This window comes from Takifugu rubripes, chromosome 14 (assembly GCF_901000725.2).
Source record: "Takifugu rubripes chromosome 14, fTakRub1.2, whole genome shotgun sequence".
In the NCBI taxonomy this organism is placed as follows: domain Eukaryota; kingdom Metazoa; phylum Chordata; class Actinopteri; order Tetraodontiformes; family Tetraodontidae; genus Takifugu; species Takifugu rubripes.
This window is the reverse complement of record NC_042298.1, coordinates 4671181-4692040: the sequence shown is the minus strand read 5'-3', so window position 1 is coordinate 4692040 and position 20860 is coordinate 4671181. Positions and strand designations below refer to the sequence as shown.

Sequence of the window (20860 nt, the reverse complement as noted above, 5' to 3'; positions counted from 1 at the left end):
GTCCTTATTTGCATATATTAACCAAAGGTTATAATTTTCTGGTAGGTTGTGTACCTGCTAGCATTGTTTACATGAGTGCAGAGCCCCACGATTCACTGTAGATGCTGTACATCCAGAATCATCACCTTCTCCCTCTGTTCTGTGGATAAAACACAAATACCCTGATAGAAGGGATCCAACTTGGAACAAATTAGAAAATTCGTGGATTAGCTATTAACAATAAAACATAATAAAACACTTTTTAGTACTAAGCAATCCTGATCATTTAGTGCAGTGGTGGTGAACAGCTTACACTGTCTGATGATCACATCCATGAAATGATTAGACTTTCGTGATATGCACAAATATATTTTGGCTATTATCAAGAATGGGATTGTTGTCAGAATGAAGCTGAATGCCCTAAAGTGTTGTTTTTCGAAGGTTTTTGTGAGAGCGGTCTTTGTTTGAAAAGCAGGATGTGATCCCAGAGTTCCTGTGTGCTTGAACGCGATTGTTGTCGAGCAAAGGAAAGAACTTATCAGCAGTTTCCTTTAGAATAGGAAAACACCAGCTTCCTTTCTGGACACACAAATGGTGTGGGCTTTTTTGTGCTGAAGGAGGAGCAAAGGAGGTGGAACAGCTCAGAACATGTTCCGTGAGGTTTGTCGTGGGCGCCCAGTTTCGAAGCCATCTTGACTGTTTGAATGGTGGCGAGTCTTCTGCTCGATAACTCAGGTAAGAGGGCAAAAGTATTACTACAAGAGAGCTGAAGTAGATCTTGACTCAATATGAGTGACGTGTAATTGATCCGGCCGGTGACACAGCATTATCTCCTTGTAGTCTTAAAATGTAGCTCTTTTCTATGGATTTCAACTTTCCACCTGATCTCGACAGCGAGTGAAAGGCCTTTTGTTGTTACCGTGGCCTGATTGCAGGCGTCTTCGCGTCAGTTCAGGGGCACCACAGCAGAATGTTAGTGCTCGGCTGCTTTCCAAACACGGATGCTGTATTAACGCTGATGAATATGAGATGACATTCTGCTGCACTGGGTCGTGTTTGCCATTAAAAATGCATTCCCTGACCTACGTTATCCCGTAACCAAAGCTGGGCTTTCCCTCCAGCCGTGACATCGACCACAATGTCACAGTTGAAAGGTCGCGGTTCTTTGCGACTGATAACTCTGGAAAGGTACCTGTGGATCGTCTTGCTTTTCCCTTTGTTCTATAGCGCAGACATTAGACTATGGTGGTGTGCATGGCAGCTGTCTGATACTGGGCATCCCATGTATCATGCAGAGTGCAGCAGATGGCGTCCTTGACTCCAGCTAGAAGAATAAAACGGCTACAGTTGTGGCTTGTTGCTACATTCGATCATATGTCATTTTAATAGATCTGCGTTATTATGATGCATAGAGTTTGCAGCCACGTTATTGCCCAGAGAAGACCCCCACCCCCGTGTGCTCTTCAATGTGGTGCAAATCGATTCATGTGTAATCAGCTTTAATGTAACTGCACTGAAGCAAAGCATTATTTCTTAAAAAAAAATGCATACTCTACAGATGCTTTGACTTTATTCATCATGCATGCGGTTCAGTGCAGCTCAACAGTGGATTTTTACATCAAACTCCCTCCACGACAAATGCACATCAAGCACAAAAGACTTTTTTTTCAATTAAAGTGCAAGATGCTAACAGCTCAATGTCTGCTGTTTTTTCTGTAACACAAGCAGCTAATAGATCTGTCTCCTAATTAGTAGAGCGCTGTTAGCAGCACTAGTGTTTCACTGCATTTTACTGTAGGATATGATTGAAAGGTTATCATGTTATTTAATACTCTCGATGTACATAAACCTGGGATCAATAAACATCAGTTCTAATACTGCACCTTTTAGAAAAAAAAGGAGACATTTGGTTTTGACATTTATCACTGTTCCAGTGGTGAAGCAGCAAATGTTAAAGGTCAAGGTTCAAGAAGCAAACCAAGATACCATTAAAGGGAAAAAAGCACCTTAACGGACTGAACCACTGCTGTGTATAAACCAGCACTTTCAATTATCTCCTTCCACAGTAAGGCGATGTCTATTGCTCCCAGTGGGGCCAACAAAACAGAATGCCGTTCAAAATATATACTGAACAACATTTATTAATAATTCAGCATTTGGCTCTTGGATGCAGAAGTATGTTAGCTGCTCGTTCATTTTAAAGCTCAAAAAAAGGGTCATTAGTTGTGGTTCCATGAAAGACCTTCAGCTGAAAATGCTGCACAGCAGGATTTCTACCACCACCCCATTTTTATTTGCCCATGTTTCTGCAGAATTAGTCCCATGATCCACCGTCCCCACACCTTTGAAATGTGGTTGAAGTCGTGCACTCTGAATTAGCAGCAGCGGTGGTGCGTGCGCAGGCGTGCGTCTGATACTAAGCTTATGGAAAAGCTGGATCTATTTTTGACTGTTTTCTGTAGCCTGGACTGGAAATGAGACAGCTTACTGACCTTGAAGGTTCATCTGAACCTCACTCGTTATAGTGGAGGGATTTTGAGACAGAGAGAAGGATTATTTTTTTTATTTCTTTCCCCGGCGTGACTACATATGCCGAGACATTTCCCCACGGGATTCTGTTTGATGTGTGAGTGGCAGACACCACACGTATATCAGCTCCAGACACATTTCACTTCTCTGTGGACGTGTTTGTATTGATCCGGGCTGGTAATTTATGAGCAAGTTATGAGCCCCCCCCCCCCCTTCCCCGGCAATTTTTTTGCTTATGGAATAAGGTGCATTTGTATTCACACTTCCCACAATGCAGTACAGCCTCCTGCGAACCCTGACATTACTGTATAGATAGTAGCAGACTCCCCCCTTGAGCAAGCGGTGATTTACTTGGTTAAGGTGTGACCTCATCATCCAGGCTTGGTGATGGCCCACCTCCCCCTTGCAGCAAGAGCAGGCAACCCTGTTATCACCACACACACACACGCGTGCGCGCACACACACCCACACACAGACACACCCGCACGCATGCGTGTGCATGGCGCGCGCGCGCACACACACACACATACACAAAATGAGTAAATATCACAAGTTTTAAACATTTATCCTCACACACTCTCCCTCTCTCTCCCTCGCTCTCTCTCTCTCTTTCTGTGTGTGGGTAGTTGTGTGTGCAGAGACAGAGGGAATGAGTGAGAGGGCGGAGAGAGAAAGCAAAACAGGGGAGGTGATGGGGCGGGTGTGTGGATCATGCGTGTGCATTAACTCAGTTCCAGCAGCAGCAGCAGCAGCAGCAGCAGCAGACAGGAAGAGCGTCGGCGCGGGAGGGAAGGAGCGAGGAAGAAAAACAGCGAGGTAGACTTGGAGGGAGGGTCGGAGTCTCAGTCACAGGAACAAAAGCTGCAGAGGACCGCTCTTCATTTGCACTAAAAGCACAACCGAGGAGCAATAGCGGGAGGAGGGAGGAGGTCATGATATCAGTGAGGAAGTAGCGGAATAGCAGAGGCTCCCTTAGACAGTGGGGACTGGGACCAAAGCTCTTCGCTCCTCTCATCTCCATGATTTTGGAGATTCAACACACCGTAGCCTTCGTCTCCAAACCCAGAAGAGGATGTCTGTGTCGGGGAAGAAGGAATTTGATGTGAAGCAGATCCTCAGGCTCCGCTGGCGTTGGTTCAGTCACTCGTCCCAAGGTTCTGCCGGCAGCGGGGGCGGCGGCATTGGAGGAGTTGGAGGATACATCCAACAGGATGGCCTCGACCACAGAGGGACGCCCGTGCAGGGCAGGCTGAAGAGCCACTCACGGGAAAGAGGAGGACTACGGAAGACCAACAGCCCGGTCCACAGCATCTTGGCGCCCACTCCAGGACCCACACCTGTGTGTGTCAGAGCGGGACAGCAGTCATGGCACCAGCAGCAGGAGGACATTCAGGGTCTCCAGGTCAAAGAGGACTCTTCAAAGAGCTGCTCTTCACCATGCTCCAAAAAGAAAGAGGATGTCACCACTGGCCAGGAGGCTGAGAAGAACCGAACAGAGGAACCTGCGGAGGTGGAGGCCAGAGAAAGGTATGACTCTGACTGGATGTGGGGAGAGACAGATTTATCATGTTTATTCATTTAGCAGCTACTGGACTAAGGGATGAACCTGCGGCTTCCCCGGTGTCCCATAAAAACTGTAGCAATAAATAAAATCTACATCTAAATGAGACTGTAGGAACCCTGAGGCATCACCCCCGCACACGGGGCCAGCAGCACACATCCAAATGACTTTTTTCTTTGTGTTTTACTAAATACACCCATTCCCTGCACCTTGAACTCCTTTCAATATTAGCTCTCTGATCTTGCATTCTGATCGTTTCATTAAGGCCCCTCTTAAATCATGCATGCAGCCGCGCTCTTCCTCTCTCTCTCTCCAAAGCTCTGCAGCTGACACCATGGATCACCTGGGGACAGCTCGCCGTCCACAGCATGTCAGGCTTGACACACCAATAAAAGCGGCCCTTTAATTATTCAGTGCTGGGGCTTCTCCTGCACCCCGCATTGTGTTGCGGTCTGAGCCGACATGGACAGCCAGACAATTCTAAACACGGGGAAGAGATAAAAGTGAGGAATCATACAAGTACTGAGGGAACCAACGCCGGGATTCTCTGGAAGGAAGCACACTATAAACAATCTGATTTTGGAATTAGGAGATTAATTTCCAAACACATTTATATACTCAATGATGCCAAATCTCAGATAAAGAAATGTTACTTTTAAACCCTGCCTCCTGTATGAGAGCCCATACACTTCCAGGAAGTAAATAGGTTATAATGTGTGTGTGTGTGTGTGTGTGTGTGTGTGTGTGTGTGTGTGTGTGTGTGTGTGTGGTGGTGGTGGTGGTGGTGGTGGTGGTGGGGGGGTGTTGGGGGGGTGTTGTAGTACACTAACAGCGCCTCGCACAGATGATGAAAGTCTCCTTTTATCTCGCCTGTGACATTCGAAGGCGATCGTTCCTCTGAGCTCCGCTGCCTCAGAGCTCAGAGCTTTTGTTCTGCTCACCTGGTGACGCAGCAATGGGAAGTGTCCCTTTGTTGAACAAACGCTCACACACTCCCAAATCTCTACATCCCAACACTACTCTTGGAGTACCACAGACGTCGACATGAATAATTCCGAGTTAAGATCCAATTTTGACTACCGGCCCTCCGTGTTGGTATAATTGGCAGATGTTTTCAGGGTTCCCGCGTGTGAAAGGCGCATGCATAAAAAATGCCTCCCTCGGTAAAAATGTGTATCTCTCTGGCTCTCTGGAGGGACCGTGGGTTCATCCTGTCCATGTAAAGTAGAGAGAAATCATCATATGACAGTGATACTAAAATATTAAAGCCACTCGGACATAACATACACACTGTACCCAGCTGAGCTCCATTGGAGTGGTTTCCTCTCCTTTCATATATAGATATAATCCTTGAATGAATGTATCTGCTGCCTCACACCTCCAGGAACTATGAATGGTGCAGCTTGAAGTCAAAGCCCTGTTTGAGAACTGCAGTCTGGATAAATTGCGGCCGATAACATCGTGTGGCCGATGACTGCGCGACACCCTGCTGGCTTTCATTTTTCATCTCCAGCTAAGCAGATGTGTGTGCCTGTCACTGTCTGAGATATGCACATTCATTTGCCGCACCGGCTGGGTGGCCTTATTACGTCTCACGTCATAAATCCATGACACATACTGTAAATTGACAGAATCCCTTAAGGCAGAATCAAGGAACGAGTTCTGCTGCTTGTGAAAAAAGGCAAAGTCTGAAAGTTTTTGCCGTCTGACTGCGGCTGGAGAAAATGGTGTCAGTCATTTTCCTGAGCCGGCCTGTCGCTCACTCATTCACAGATTATTCATAGAAACCATGTCTCAGCGGCCCTTCGCTATTTCCAGCTCTCCACTTTAGTCAATGAGATGTCGCGCATCAACGTGAAACAGATTTTAGACAAAGTTTACGTGGCTGCAAACATCACAACTGACATTATGAGCATCACAAATGTTCTCAAAGCATCAGTGACTCCTTTATGCCATGTTAGTCCATCGACATAAGCCTTTTTATGACTGTCAGATAACCATTTTCTTTCCACTGACAGGTTTATCCACAAACTAGAATGAGGAGAACATAACACCGTCGCTCCCGCTGCCCCTACATATCGATACCCTCTTTAGAGTTGTTCTCGCTCATCCAGGTCACCTCCTCCTATCATAGGCAGAATACAGATGACAATTTAACCCACAAGGAATGGAAACCCTGACCCCATCCAGCACGGACACAAACAGAGGCCCGTGTCAGCGGGCTTTTACTTTGAATGATTTCGACGCTTCCTCTCTTCCCCCTCTCTGTCTCCATCACCTTGAGAAAGAAATATGGCCACATCCTCCTCACTGTGTCAACAGCTGTAATTCAGATGTTAGTCGGCTGCCTGGTGACGCCGCAGACCTGCATCTTATGCTGACATAGCTGCGTGATCCCAGGCTGAGATTCTTGAGTGGCTTCATTTGCAAACAAATTTAATGGGTCCTGAATGCTCCTTAACTTTTACCAATTAGCATTCTGTACACAGAGACGCTATCTAACGGGAGGCTAAAGTTAGCAGCGCCTCTCTTTGCCTCTGCCGAGGGCTTTGAAGAGTAGAGCAGAGATGCAGCAGATTTTTAAAGTGGAGAACATCCCCGCAGTTCTAGGTTCTAGTGAAACCTCCCTGAGAAGACAGCAGCCACCACAGCCTGGCGCCGTTTTCAGGCATCCCATAAATGTTCCTATAACCCCGTGAGACTGTTCAAGCTGCGTTCTGAGGCGCTCACTTCAATAATCTGAAGGTCTATAAATTTAAATACAGTATTAAAATTACTGTATCCAACTGTGATCACTCAGGATCCATTAATTTGCTGCAGATCGCCAAGTGAAAATGTCAACAAATTCCGAAGCGCTCCTGCCCCAGAAAGCATTCTGCTAAAATCCTCCTCTCTTCCCCGTGAACAATATTTACTTTTGCAGATATTCAAGTTCGCTCTTCAGCCCGCATCACGAAGGAGGCATGTGTTTTCATGCACTAAAGTGTTTAATGTGATGCTACAATGGGGTATTTACAGCCATATTCACTCTGCTGAGGGCTGCAAATCAATGCCCCGCTCCCACTTTGAGTTGGGGAGGATTTCAGCAGCACTGTTCACTATTTTGCTTTTGGCATAAACATCCACTGTCGAATCTGAAATTGACTTTTTATTTGGGGGGGGGGTAACTTCAGGTAAAACTTTATTACAAGGCATTGTTTTCATTTTAAATAGCCTTCTTATCATACTAACTCCAACTAAAATGTGCATCTCATTATATTGTCTTTGATAGTGGCAGTTTTAACGAGCAGAGCGCGGTGTGGGGGTGTTTGCTCCACGCACCCTCCAAACAAAGCAGAAAGTAGGTCTACTCTAGATGGGCTGAGATTTGAGGGCACCTATAGACCTGACACATGCTGTACCAGGCATTGTAGCAGCTGTTAGCGCCTCAGCTCATCCCGAGCGACTCTGCAGTCTTCGGGAGTTCTAATCCACTCTGAAAGAGACATTTCCCTTCTGGAGCTGGCTGCCGTTCCCTTTTGTACAGGGATAAAGTTGACACAAGTAAGAAAAAGACTGAAGTTCTCAGCATGTCTGACTCACAACCTCTCACAGCTCGGGGATAATCTGCGCTGTCGGAAGTCACATTTTGGAGTCATCAAAGTATTTATGTTAGGGGGGCAGTCTCAGTACAGGACAATGACAGTCAGTGCGGATAGTGCGAACAAAAAAATAGAGGAACCTGTACATGATGTTATAAAGAGATGTGCTAATATTCTCATATCTGGTGGCTTCACTTGGTTTTGGCTTTTTTGGATGTTTGTGAACTTTGGGGATTGCAGCATGGAAAACATCGATCTTTCATGTTGTATAAAATAACTCATGTCTGTTCAGGTAGATTCTTCCCCCAGATTAGCTTCACTCACTCATTATGATATCTTTGCCAGGGTGTGAGGATGAAATTTCCGGTGATGTGCTGAGGGGAGGAACCATCGAATGAGGTTGGAAATAGAGGCTCAGCATTCCATTAGTCAAACCTACCATCTCAATAATGCAAGCTGGCACATTGAAAGAGATCACAAAAGAAATCTATGGACCCTGTTAGGCTGGGCGGCTGTTTTGGAATTGTAATGTAATGTGCAGTGTTCTGCAGTAGCCCTTCAGCGCCTTTGCGGGAGCGAGGCGTTCTGGGAGTTTAGTGCCTCAATAAAATTGGGCTGTACCTGCGATGATCCAGCCCTCAACTGAGAGGGGAAACATAAACCTCGGAAAAATTTACGGCTCCTTGGAATATGGTGCCGAAGCAATTAGTGTCTAAGAGATTGGTAGGCGAGGGGAAAAAAAACCTTGCGGCAATCCTCCGAGCCAATACAAAGGCAGTGGATCTGGGTTTTATGGCCTTCATTGCTTATTCCGTCTTGTTTGGTGTTCTTCTCCACGACACCAGAGTCAGTGGGGAATTATCGTGACAGAGCAATAAATTACTGCTACAGGGGAACAAAAAAAAATCTCACTAAAGATTACGCTAAAACGCAGCCACAGTGTCCACGAGGCAATTAAAACTGCTCCCAGAGGAAAACTGTTGATTTTTTTTTGGCAACCAAACGGGACAAATCCAGTCAGCTGGCTTAAAAATTGTAACAGCCCAGTAATCAGGACATCAATGGACACCCTTCCCAACCTCCAACCTTCCGACCTATATGTGCCGATACTGCTGAACCACACTTCACTGGAACATTAGGAGTGGCTTTACATAGCGCCCGGATCTATTTGTCAGGGCTTCTTAGAGCGGGTTCACCACGAGATGGTGAATTTCCTCAAAGAGACGACTCCGGCCTGCTGGTGCGGAGCCACAAACAAGCCTGAATGTCGATGAGTCGACTCGATCTTTGAAGGACGCCGGCTGACGTGGCCGCGTTATTTGCCAGGAGTCTGAGGGATTACTTTGATTCCTGTAAAACAGCGTGTAATCTAACAGCCCGCAGGGACAGGGTCTCAGCCGGACTACAATGCCGACAGGAGCAGGCTTATTTACCCGTTAAGTCCCCATCTTTGGAAAACACACATGCATGCACAGATATGTGCACACATGAGAGCTGACACAAAGACGTGCGCGCCCGGGCGCTGGAAAATGCTGTCTGGAACGGCGGATTGTACGGCTTGCTCGTCCCCATTGGATGGCAGCTCTTAGTTATCCACTTATGCACAGAGTTTAGTTAGTAACAGTTTTAAATTCAGCTTAGCCTGGCAATAAAGATGGAAATACACCAGAGGGAATACAGGGATTAGGACTGCCATGTGTCCAAATAAGCCTTTTTTGTGTGCTCAATGACTTGTTTATCTCGCCCTGCTCGGCTTTTTCACTTCTTCATGGTAATTTCCAGGGAGATGTAGGAGTAAGTGGAATTAATTAATATGCGGCTCAGAATAGAAATCGTCTTAATGACTGGGGCCTTTATATTTTATTACCACGTGTACCATTAAGTTATTCTACACCGAGAATCAAAAGCGAGGGTAAAACATGCACTCAGCACCTCTGCTTTCGTTCTGCTTGTTTTCACACAGGTTGGCTTTGAGCAACTTCCCCAGGATGAGCACCAACTCCTCTGATGAGTTTTTCCAGGCCACAAATCATGCAGAGCAGACGTTCCGCAAGATGGAGATGTACCTGCAGCACAAGCAGCTGTGCGACGTTCTCTTGATAGTGGGGGATCACAAGATACCAGCTCACAGGTTGGCGGCGGAGCATCTGCTGGCTTGGTTTCATTAATCACAACCGCGGTGACTTTGTTCCCGCCCACTCCGAAGTGATTTCATTGAATGGTTAATTCAGGTTTCAGACTGGACCTCACGTCAGATCCAAAGAAACTCTGAAACCGCAGAAAAAAATGGTCATTTTTTATTAAATCCCTGCAACAACTTTAGGTCAGGTTCTTCAAAATTTCATTGCACTGCAGCCCAGCACTTCCTCACATCTGACAAAGGGAAGAGTTCTGTGATGCACCGCGGGAGCCGCCGGGTCGATCCGTGCACGTACGGCCGGACGGTAGAGATCGAAGAACATCTCAGTGCTTCAAAGCTGCAGGTTTTCTGGCTACATGTTCACGCGCGGCAGTCCACAGGCCGATTCGGATCAGCTGGATTCACTGGGCAGGAAACACAGCTGCTTTGTTCTGAGACTAGGACCAATCGTGTTTTAATCCGGACTCATCTTACTGTGGTCGGGGTGTAAATGTTACTGTGCAAAGATGCTTTTGCTGATTGTTTTTGTTGCGTTGTCGTGTTTTGACCAGTGAAACAACACAGACCCTCTGGAGCGCCGGTCTGCTGTGTGTTGCTGTGCGCCTGTGTGCACTGTTGGTGTCAACAGTGTCTAACTTGCAGGTCTTTCACCAAAGCGCTCGCAAAACACACGGCATCCAGCGCACCTGCTGTTTCAGAGAAAATAGGATTGGATTTATTTGTTTTGACACCCCAGACACGCCCAGGGTTTATGCCAGATTAAATTCAACAGCATAATGCTCCCCATATTCTATTTATTTCACCTTTAAACACACTTAGGATGCTGCCAAATGCCTGTAGAGTCAAAATGGAGTCCTTCCAGACGCTGCATTCCCGTGATTCCATCTCCTTATGTTGGTCGATTGATTCCCTGAACACTTGAAACATTCCACGTGTGTCTTTCTTCCATAAGTCTCGTACGTTTCTGCTAATTCCATGAATTTTTACGGCAGGCTGGTCCTGAGCGCCGTGTCGGACTACTTTGCAGCTATGTTCACCAGCGACGTCAGAGAGGCCAAGCAGGAGGAGATCAAGATGGAGGGAGTGGATCCGGAGGCCCTCAGATCTCTGGTTCATTTCGCCTACACCGGTGAGTGCTCGTAAAGACGCTCGCCAGCTCTCGTAAGCGGTTATGAGACGTCTGAAATCCAGCGAGATTAAACACAATCGATGAAGCCGTCCGTCAGGGGGGGCTGGGCAGCAGCTCATTTTACCAGACAAATCCACTTTGTGCTGCTTGTTGAAGAAGAAAAAAATGTTGCTTGAAACAATAAAACAGAGCTCCCATTTTAATCATAAAAGAGGATGGAACAACATAACGACACCCTCTTGTGCTGCAGCATAACGGTCCGGTTAATGAGCATTCTTCTCTGTCGGTTTGCGCCCCACGCTGATTTAAAACTTGATTGCGCAGCTGTTTTTGCCCACCTCTGCCCCTGACCTGCGCGGCGTGTGTGTGTGTGTGTGTTTTTTTGATTGTCCTGACATTGTAGGTGTCCTTGAGCTGAAAGAGGAGACCATCGAGAGCTTGCTGGCGGCGGCGTGCCTCCTTCAGCTCTCGCAGGTCATCCAGGTCTGCTGCAACTTCCTGATGAAACAGCTGCATCCCTCCAACTGCCTGGGCATACGCTCCTTCGCGGATGCCCAGGGCTGCGTGGACCTGCTGAACGTGGCCCATAACTACACCATGGTAGGAACGCTAATAGAGCCAGGGCCTGTTTACACGGATGGGTGGGCTGAATTATTTATTTTTTAGTAACACTCCCCACTCTTCATGGCATGAATACACAAGTGCAGCTGTGCTTCAACGGTATAGCGTTTAAATATTCGGTTTAATTAAACTTTTACATAAAAGCTTTCTCAGTGAGGCAAATGAGGTCTGACCCAGTCTAATGATAGCAGCGGGGTTTCCACTCTACACCATTTTGGGGTTGGTGTTTCAGACATTATCATGGATTTCATTAAGCTTTGGTAAAATGCACTCAACACGGTGGAATATTTTTGGCAAGAATCAGTCGGGGTTACTTTAATACGCTGTCCTGACCTCATATTTCCGTCTGGGCCCCCTAAAAATCTCATTTCAGCTGAGAAATTGGTGCCCAGCGCATTTGAATAGAAATGGAATAGTTTCATGCTGTCACTTCCTCTAATTTGCTTATGTGACCGCGGGTATGAAAAACCACGTAGCGACACATTGATTATTGCGCCTGCCAGACCTGTGAGAATGGGGTGGGGGGGATGCAGGAATATTTGCTTTGGATTAAGATTCATGTGCACATTTGTCAGATAATATCACTCCAGTGGGCAGGAGTGGCAGCGGGAGTCGTGCCTTATCTCCTGAAGGACATCTGCTTGGCCTGTTTACGCACACTCCGTCCGGGAGCGAGGGGTTAATCTAATCACCGGGCAGCACAAGAGGGCCAACTTCCTGTTCAATCACTTTGGTAATGAGCAGAGAGAGCCGGGAGCTTCCTGGAAGTCCATCGTCTGTGTTCTGAGCCGAGGGCGTTATGTTTTGATAATCTCAAATCTCCAGGTTGATGAAGGCATCCGAGGTCAATCTGCCATTATTGCTTCCTTAATGAAGAGATCAGATCTCTGTCTGTCTGTCTGTCTGTCTGTCTGCCTGCCTGTCTGTCTGTCTGTCTGCATGCCTGTCTGTCTGTCTGCCTGCCTGCCTGCCTGCCTGCCTGCCTGCCTGCCTGCCTGCCTGTCTGTCCGTCTGTCTCTGCTTTAATTAGTCCATCCTACCAGCGCTCCACAACGACTCTCCTGCCGTAGATAAATGCCTTATTATCCTCTCCCCTCACTGCTCTTGTTTTCCGGGCAGTTTACCCTCCAAAGAGCTCGCCGGCCTCTAGAAAATGCTCCCCTCAAAACGGTTATGAAACAAAACTCGCGGTGGGTTCAATTAAGCTGCCTGCCGAGTCGGGCTGGTAATTAGGTATAATTAGTTTAAAACAACATCCAAGCGTTGGGCGGAATTTCACCCACAACAGATCAATAGATGACCCTCATTAATAGGCTGCATGCGCTACGCTCTCCTAATAGATTGGACTAAGACTCCGTAATTTGCTGCGACTTGATGATCAATAATGGGCTTGTTTTAGTCATCCGAGAACATCCGTTGGCAGCGCCTGCCTGACCTGCCATAGTTGTTCCGCTAGCGGCTAGCTGCTTCCTCAAAGGAAACAGGCCGTGATTATGTATTTGGATTTCATGCTTTTAATGATGAACATGATGTGAGAATCACGTTAGCATCACTGCTGGAAGATCGGTCTTGTGACGGTGCCCTTGAAGATGCAGCCAGTACTGCGTAACTTCTGTCTAGAGAATGAACCAAGACGCCAATGTGCTATGGCAACATTAGTTTGGATTGCTTTCCTGTTTCTCATTAAAGAAGCTTGTAATTACTCCACCCTGACATGATGATCAGCAGTTTTTGGGCCTTGTAAGCCTGACAAGAGGCTCCTCATTTCTTGTCGCAGCCGCCAAATTGATTTGTGGCCTGATAAGTGGATCGTTTTATTTACTCGGCTGAGCGAAAACAGATGACATTGTCATGGGAAGAGTTGGACGAGGGTTTCTGCATCAGTTCTTTCTCCCCGTGCTGATTTTTGTCCCCTGTCTGTCCTTGTCTGGGGCCCCCGGCTGATGAACGACGGCTGCCTGCGTCCGCCGCTCTTCCGTGCGCCAGGAACACTTCCTGGAGGTCATTCAGAACCAGGAGTTTCTGCTGCTCCCCACGGCGGAGATAGTTAAGCTGCTCTCCAGTGATGACATCAACGTCCCCGACGAGGAAACCATTTTCCAAGCCCTGATGATGTGGGTGCGCCACGACGTCCAGAACCGACAGCAGGACCTCGGGCTGCTTCTGGCCTTCATCCGACTGCCTCTTCTTCCTCCACAGGTGAGGGAGCGGGCGAAGGGGGATAGAGATAATGCTGCCTGAAAGCAAATCTGTCATGACTCTTCTTTGTCCTCGCTGTTTATATAAATTCTCTTCTTTGCAGTAAATAAGCCGCCGGAGCAGATTCAGAAAACGTTTTTTGTTCTTTTTTTGCAGTTATTTGAATATTTATGCAGGATTTGTGTTGCTTTGTATGTAAATGACGGGAAGTTGTGAAATCGTGTTTGCAAAAATTCCCTGAACCTGTATGAGTCATATTCAGTTTATGTTAATAGGGTGAGATAAAGGAAGTAAACAAATGCTTTTAGCCAAGAGGATGGAAAACCAAATGCTGTATTAAGACAACACACAAACAGTGCTAATTAATCTTGGGTGAATCTACAGAAAGATCTGAATAAATCTGACGTTGAGTTTAAGCAATTTCCAGATGTTTCAGTGATGAATCTCTTTAATGGCTGCACAGTTGGTCTTTTTACATCCACAGTTCTTGTTCTCGATGGTTTCTAAGGTCGTTGTGTTCTAATTGTGCGTTGTATTATACATGTGCTGGCTTGAGCAACACTTTTCCACCTTGTGGAAATTATATACGTACTGTGCACAGCAAAGAAGAAGGAGGACTACAGAAATCTGGGGGATTATCTGTGTTGAGCAGCAGGACTGACTGAAGAAATCCTCCTCTAATCTGGGTTTTCTCTGGATTCGCAGCTCCTCGCTGATCTGGAAAACAATAAGATGTTCTCTGATGATCTGGAATGCCAGAAGCTACTGATGGAGGCCATGAAGTACCATCTTCTGCCTGAGAGGCGTCCCATGTTCCAGAGCCCGAGGACCAAACCCAGAAAGTCCACGGTGGGCGCGCTGTACGCCGTGGGAGGGATGGACGCCACGAAAGGTGCGACATCCGCCCGCGGCGTCCGTCCACCCCCCTGAAGTTGTGACTCAAATGTTTTAATGTGTATGTAACTCCAGGCTCCACCACCATCGAGAAGTACGACCTGCGCACCAACACCTGGGTCCAGGTGGGAGTCATGAACGGGCGGCGGCTGCAGTTCGGCGTGGCGGTGATAGACAACAAGCTGTATGTGGTCGGAGGGAGGGACGGACTCAAGACGTCCAACATGGTGGAGTGCTACAACCCAGATAACAACGTGTGGTCCACCATGCCGCCAATGTCAACTCACAGACACGGACTTGGTGAGTGTCCAGAAGAGATTTTGCTAAATATGTGGATTAATTAAGGGATGAATAACCTAATGAGTGCTGGTACAGAAGGTGGAAGAAGGTCTGACTCCAGTCCCCAGCGCTCCCAGAGACCTTGATTCGGAATAATTTGTAGTTAACAGTAGGTGGATGGATGGATGCATCCCCACTAAATCAGGAGAGCAGCCAGCAAAAACAAATAGGAATCAAATGTTCCATATTTTCAGGTACACCCTATGATCAAGCCAGATGTGTGCTTCCAGACCCACTCCGTCTGTCCCTGGTCGTCTCTAATAACTCAGAAAAATCTATTTTATCATCACAATGAGAGCTAACCATCAAAAGTGCTGGATTTAATGTTGTTTAATCAACTATTATCTAATCAGCTATCCTATTGTTAAGCTCTCTATCTCACTTTCCATTCTCCTCTGGGATAAATAATAAATGATTATACTAGAATGATCAGAGTTCCGCTGAGGTCATTTGCAGACTCCATAAAACAGTCTTCAGGCTATAATCAAACAACAACTGTTTCTGTTTTCTCATTAATTTTGTTCCGGAAAAACAACACTGCTGCATTTAACTTCTGGAGCAGTTCCCATTTTCCACTGATTTTCTTCCCCCTTTTCTTTGTGTTTTTAATAAATAACCTTAAAAATGAGCCCCACGTCTGCAAATCGAACCCCGGTGGCTGACAGATGTTTTGCAGCCAGAAATAAATCAGTAGGAGATTTCGGAACATCAACAGGGAGCATTAAATAAGATGGAAGCAGAAGTGATGTCGTGTTTTCATACTCACAATCACAGCAAAACAGCCCAAACAACTGATGCGCGCCAACTTGCATGTGTGTCGCAATGATTACCAGATGATCGCACGGATACGAAGGCAGCAGATTACAGATCCTCTACAGACAGACAGATTTATTAGTGGAGGGGGTTGGAAATGCCACCATAACTCACATCTGGAACGGTAAAATTCCAGTTTGCTGTCACAACAAGGCACCTACAGACTCATGAGTAGAGTCGCCCCTTTTTTGTCTTTATTCCTGAATTTCAGTGATTTGTGTGTTCAGTTAGTGACTGGATTTTGAGAAAGGCCCTAAATTTAAAATAAATACTCCATATACTCCACCCCCCCCCCCCCCCCCCCCCCCCATCCCTGTGCACCCAATTCAAAAGACCGTTTTATCTAAAAGCTCCTTAACAGGTCCCATAACATTTTGTGAGCAATTCTCTGTATTTATTTACTTTTCTAAACGTGAAACATGATCTGGTCACTTTATTCCGCCGTTTAAAGGTTTCCTGCTTTCGTTCTCCAGCCGGTGTGATAAAACCAGAAATGTCAGTATGCACAGCTGGGCAGCTGTAAACATGTAATCACATTTCTTCTGGAGATAAAGTTTGGGTATTTACCCGCTCCCCTTATCAAAGCTGGGCAGGCTGGGCTTGTTGGGCTCTCTGGTACCTTTCCCTGACTGCTGAGTCTCATATCAGAGACATTCACACTTGAAGAAGGCCTTGCTTACAGAGCAGGGCGATTCCACCCCCCCCCCACCCGTGTGGTCGGAGGGATCAGCGAGCGAGGAGATCAAACCGTCCAGATTACCCGTGTTGTCTTTGATCTTTCGTGCAGAAAATATCTCAAACCCTAATGCCTGTAGCGCCTATATAGTCTGAATATTTTCTAACAGCATCCAAGCTAGTGGTTGTTTTGTGCATTACTGGCGCCGGCGGAACGAATTATGATCGAATTAGATGCAAAAGAATGGAATCATTTCCAAGCTGGGGGCGTCCGGCGCCGTAGCGGCTACAGGCTAGCCCTCAAATGCACCTGCGTGACTGCATCTGGAGGAATGACACTATCTCTTTGGTTTATTTGTGTAGGCATCGCTGTCCTGGAGGGCCCCATGTACGCTGTGGGGGGCCACGATGGCTGGAGCTATCTCAACACAGTGGAGCGCTGGGACCCGCAGGCACGACAATGGAACTACGTGGCCAGTATGTCGACGCCGAGGAGCACCATGGGAGTCACGGCGCTCAACGGAAAGTAAGGTCCTTCCCCAACAAAATGAAAAAGCCACCTTTTTATAGAAGATCTACAACTTTTTAGCAATATGTCAGAGGTCCGAGGTCACTGTCACATACGCTGTGAAGCCACCACAAGCCAGAGGCAGACACCTAGAGTCAAGGAGGAATGCTCCGCTCTGAAAGCATCCTGGCTTACGTAATGAACACGGCAGCGGAGCGCTGTGCTGAAAATGATCGATGGAAATATAACCTGTAACTGGGACTGGAAGCAGCGGTTACGTAAGCTCTTCTGGAAAGGCTGGTGTGGAGCGGTCGCATCACATTAACAGGCCATAAACTACATAATGAAGGCCGGGAATTTCACATTAGGCTGCTAATTTAAACAGTCCACCTGGAGTTATAAAGGCGAAGCGCTGTCGTTTTTAGGCAGGCACGGGGCTTCAAGTGGATTTAAGGCAAATCAATCAGCCTAAACTGAGGAGAGAGGCTGCTGCTGCTGTTCGGCTCCATCCAGAATTCAGTGGATGCTGAGTTATTTCTGCATCTAGGTCAAAAATAGACAAGGAAAGCGTTTCCCTAGCCTCCCCTTCTCATTGCTGTCGGGCTTGTGAGCTACAAGCGCCAGAAATCACTGATGTGATCTTTCTGGGAGAGAACACTCTCAAGGAAAGACTTTGAGAATCGCTCGCTGTCACTCACTGCTGTGTCCTTTCTGTCACTTTGTCACGGTTCTGTCATCCGTCAGAATCCAAGGATCCGGTGGCTCTGCTGGTTGTGTGCGTGTGTTCAGATGTTTGACCTTTGAACCCACTTTGTTGCTCCGTCAGACTATACGCTGTGGGCGGCCGGGATGGGAGCTCGTGTCTGAGGTCGGTGGAGTGTTTCGATCCGCACACCAACAAGTGGAGCATGTGCGCGCCCATGTCCAAGAGGAGAGGAGGCGTGGGCGTGGCCACCTACAACAACTTCCTGTATGCCGTGGGCGGACACGACGCCCCCGCCTCCAACCACTGTTCCCGACTCTCTGACTGCGTGGAGAGGTGGGTGTCTGCTTTGTCTCGGGAGGGGGAGGATGGCACCCTGGAATGGTTTGAGTGTGCAGTCAAGAGAATCCAGTACCGGGCGGGGATGGGACCCCCGACTCCCCCCGACTCCCCCCGACTCCCCCCGACGCCCCCTCCCCGTCCCTCAGTCATGTCTGCGTTATCCTGCAGGGAAGAGCTTCCGGCTTCCACAGAGGGGTTATTTTACGGTATCTGGCACCATCTGCTGGCCACAGTCAAATCCTGGAACGATCTCTGAAATGAGAATTCACTCACAAAACAGAGATAACATTTATGCTAAAACATACCGTACCAATAATGAATATATTAATTACTTTAAAAAACACTCTGATGACCTTTCATTTAATGACATTTCATCTATGTTTGATAAGCAACGTGTGGCCAACAATAACGAGTCCTCAACGGTCTGCCGGCACCCTCGTGTTTTCAGGTACGACCCCAAGACGGACATGTGGACCACCGTGTCGTCCCTCAGCGTCCCCCGGGACGCGGTGGGTGTCTGCCTGCTGGGCGACAGGCTTTACGCCGTGGGCGGATACGATGGCCAGTCGTACCTGAGCACCGTGGAGTCCTACGACGCACTGAACAACGAGTGGACGGAGGTAAACGAGTCTGAAAGAATCCTCGTCATTTCAGATTTATCAGGAAAATCACAATGCACGTTCCACTTTGGAGCTGTCCTAGCCGGGCTGCCGTTACGCGATGCCCTCAGGAGCGCAGACTATCAGGGCTGTTCTACGGCTGTTTTTCCCCCCGTCTTATCTGCATGAAATAAAATGGAATTCTTTGTTTTTGAAGGCAGCCTGAGTGGATCTGCTGCATGTTAACCTCTCTGTCTGCCTGCAGGAGGTCCCTCTCAACATCGGCAGGGCCGGCGCCTGCGTGGTGGTGGTGAAATTGCCTTGAGCATGTTTCAAGCTCCCCCCCCGCCCCCCCCACCCCCCCCATGGCAACTTTGGAAACAAATGAGAGAAGAGCAGAGCGGACAAACAAAGCAGGAGATCAAGGACACGTCCACTGAGACTTGTGGGTTTCCCTTTGTTTCCCCTTTAACTGGGCCCTTCAGAGGGTTCTGAGGGAGCGCAGACCGAGCCGCCACTATGAACCAGTGTCTCTATCATTAGAGGACAGGCCTGGCCTGTTGGGCACATTCCACATTCTTCACATTCTTACCCGATCAAGAATTTTCATAGGCCGGGCTGAGCTGTAACGAGGGCCGAGCCTTTGTTGATCTTTTTTTTTTGTTGTTGTTGAAAGTTTAGAGTCCATGTCCATGTAGCCCCAACTTGGAGCAAATGACCCTGCGGTGTCGCGTCGCTCGACAGACGTTTTTTACTGGCGCCATCAAGCAAAACTCTATTTTCGGGTTTCTATCTCACTTTAATGTCAGCCAAATGAGGATGGTCGATTATTGTCTTCCCTTAGATTTCTACCTTTGATGTGCGGAGGACCGCCTTTTAGTGGTTTTAAGCAGATGAAATAAGATCACACTTTTTTGCTGACCAATAGCCTATATTTGGGCATTTTATTGTCTTTTTAAAATCTATCTTCTCATGGTAGAACACCAGTGTCATTTACCTGTTTCAGAAGTCTTGTTTCCAAAACTGTGATTATCATACACACACACACACACACACACACACACACACATATACGTATATCATATTGATATTTTCCATTTTGTAGACTTTCTTCTGTTAAGGTGCCTGGACCAGCACACTAAATGCCCCCACTGCAGTTTCAGACATGCTGGCTAAGCCTGTGTTTTACTCGATGCAATATTGTACAGAAAATTCGCTCCGTATTCTGTATTTTTACGGCCGTGACTCGTTTTGGGCCAGTAGATCTTGTTTTTAGCGTAAAAATCTGATGTACTGAAGCAACCTAGAGTCTAAGGTGGCAGCACCATCTCACATTTAAAAACTTTATTTCTAAAACTTTATTTCAAATCTTCTTACCTCACTGATTTGACTGTGTACATTTGTAGATTTGTGGTGGATTCTGAAAGCAGCATATCTTTACGAGGCTGAGGAACACTTTGTAAATGTAATTATTTCATGTTTTTAGGGCCAAATGTTTTTTTTTGTTTGTTATTTGTGTCTTTTTATGCTTTTATCATGATTTTGTACAGCATGCAAACTTAGAAATAAACCAACTTCACACTTTTCTGTGTGTTTCTTTTCACCTGTGGATTCCAGGTATTCTGTCGTGTAAAGTCGGGTAAACAGGAAGTTGTTTCTGGGCCCCTAAACTAAGTTGCTGTGTCATTTCCCCCCAAACTTTGAGTTTCTGTTTACATTCAGTCTTTTTTGTTTAACAAGTTTTAACGGCGCTGATGTTTGTTGATGTGCAGTTTTACCCAGAAAACTCGATCTGCTCCTCCTGAGGTTTTTTACTTTACAAAGGAAATTAATTATTAACGCGATATAGTTGTGATCAGATACGACTGTAAAAACACCGTAAAACACTTCTTAATCGGACATAAAATGCACCGATAAATTTAATGTTGCACATGACTGACTGGGCTTTTCCTATTGGATGAGCAGCAGAGAGATAAACGATATTTACAGCAGCAGGATGCAAACCCTGAGACATCCGCTTAATTAATCAAAATGACACCATAGTACATTTATAAAGAGCCTGACTCAAACAACGAAGTGAAACCATGTATGTGTTGATACCTCAATGAATATTTATATGAATTCTGACTGCAAAAACATTTGACCATGTTCACATGTATGACCAAGTGTTCCTGTCATCTTAAAGTTAGAGATTATTTGAATATCAAGTTTGGGAAACTGGTGAAAAAGGATTTAATCAACATTTAAT

General features: G+C 46.8%; 1 protein-coding gene across 2 annotated transcripts; it reads left to right on the top strand.

The window, feature by feature from the left end:
• Positions 1 to 575: 575 nt before the first annotated feature.
• On the top strand, positions 576 to 20196 carry klhl4 (kelch-like family member 4). Of its 2 annotated transcripts, none has more exons than XM_011610548.2 (11): positions 576 to 714; positions 9614 to 9781; positions 10783 to 10919; positions 11323 to 11519; positions 13527 to 13739; positions 14445 to 14631; positions 14709 to 14933; positions 16824 to 16986; positions 17795 to 18007; positions 18462 to 18633; positions 18878 to 20196. In XM_011610548.2, the coding sequence occupies exons 2-11, from the start codon at positions 9639 to 9641 to the stop codon at positions 18935 to 18937; spliced, it is 1710 nt and encodes a 569-aa protein (XP_011608850.1). In that variant the 5' UTR covers positions 576 to 714; positions 9614 to 9638; the 3' UTR covers positions 18938 to 20196. The 2 variants fall into 2 exon arrangements, with proteins under 2 accessions (XP_011608850.1, XP_003970299.1); XM_003970250.3 differs by lacking the exon at positions 576 to 714 and adding an exon at positions 3190 to 4035.
• Positions 20197 to 20860: the final 664 nt, after the last annotated feature.

Coding starts and splice junctions, on each gene's coding strand:
- klhl4 (XM_003970250.3), top strand. CDS start 3,581: ATGTCTGTGTCGGGGAAGAAGGAATTTGATGTGAAGCAGATCCTCAGG. Junction 4,036..9,613: donor GAGGTGGAGGCCAGAGAAAG/GTATGACTCTGA, acceptor GTTTTCACACAG/GTTGGCTTTGAGCAACTTCC. Junction 16,987..17,794: donor GTCACGGCGCTCAACGGAAA/GTAAGGTCCTTC, acceptor TTGCTCCGTCAG/ACTATACGCTGTGGGCGGCC.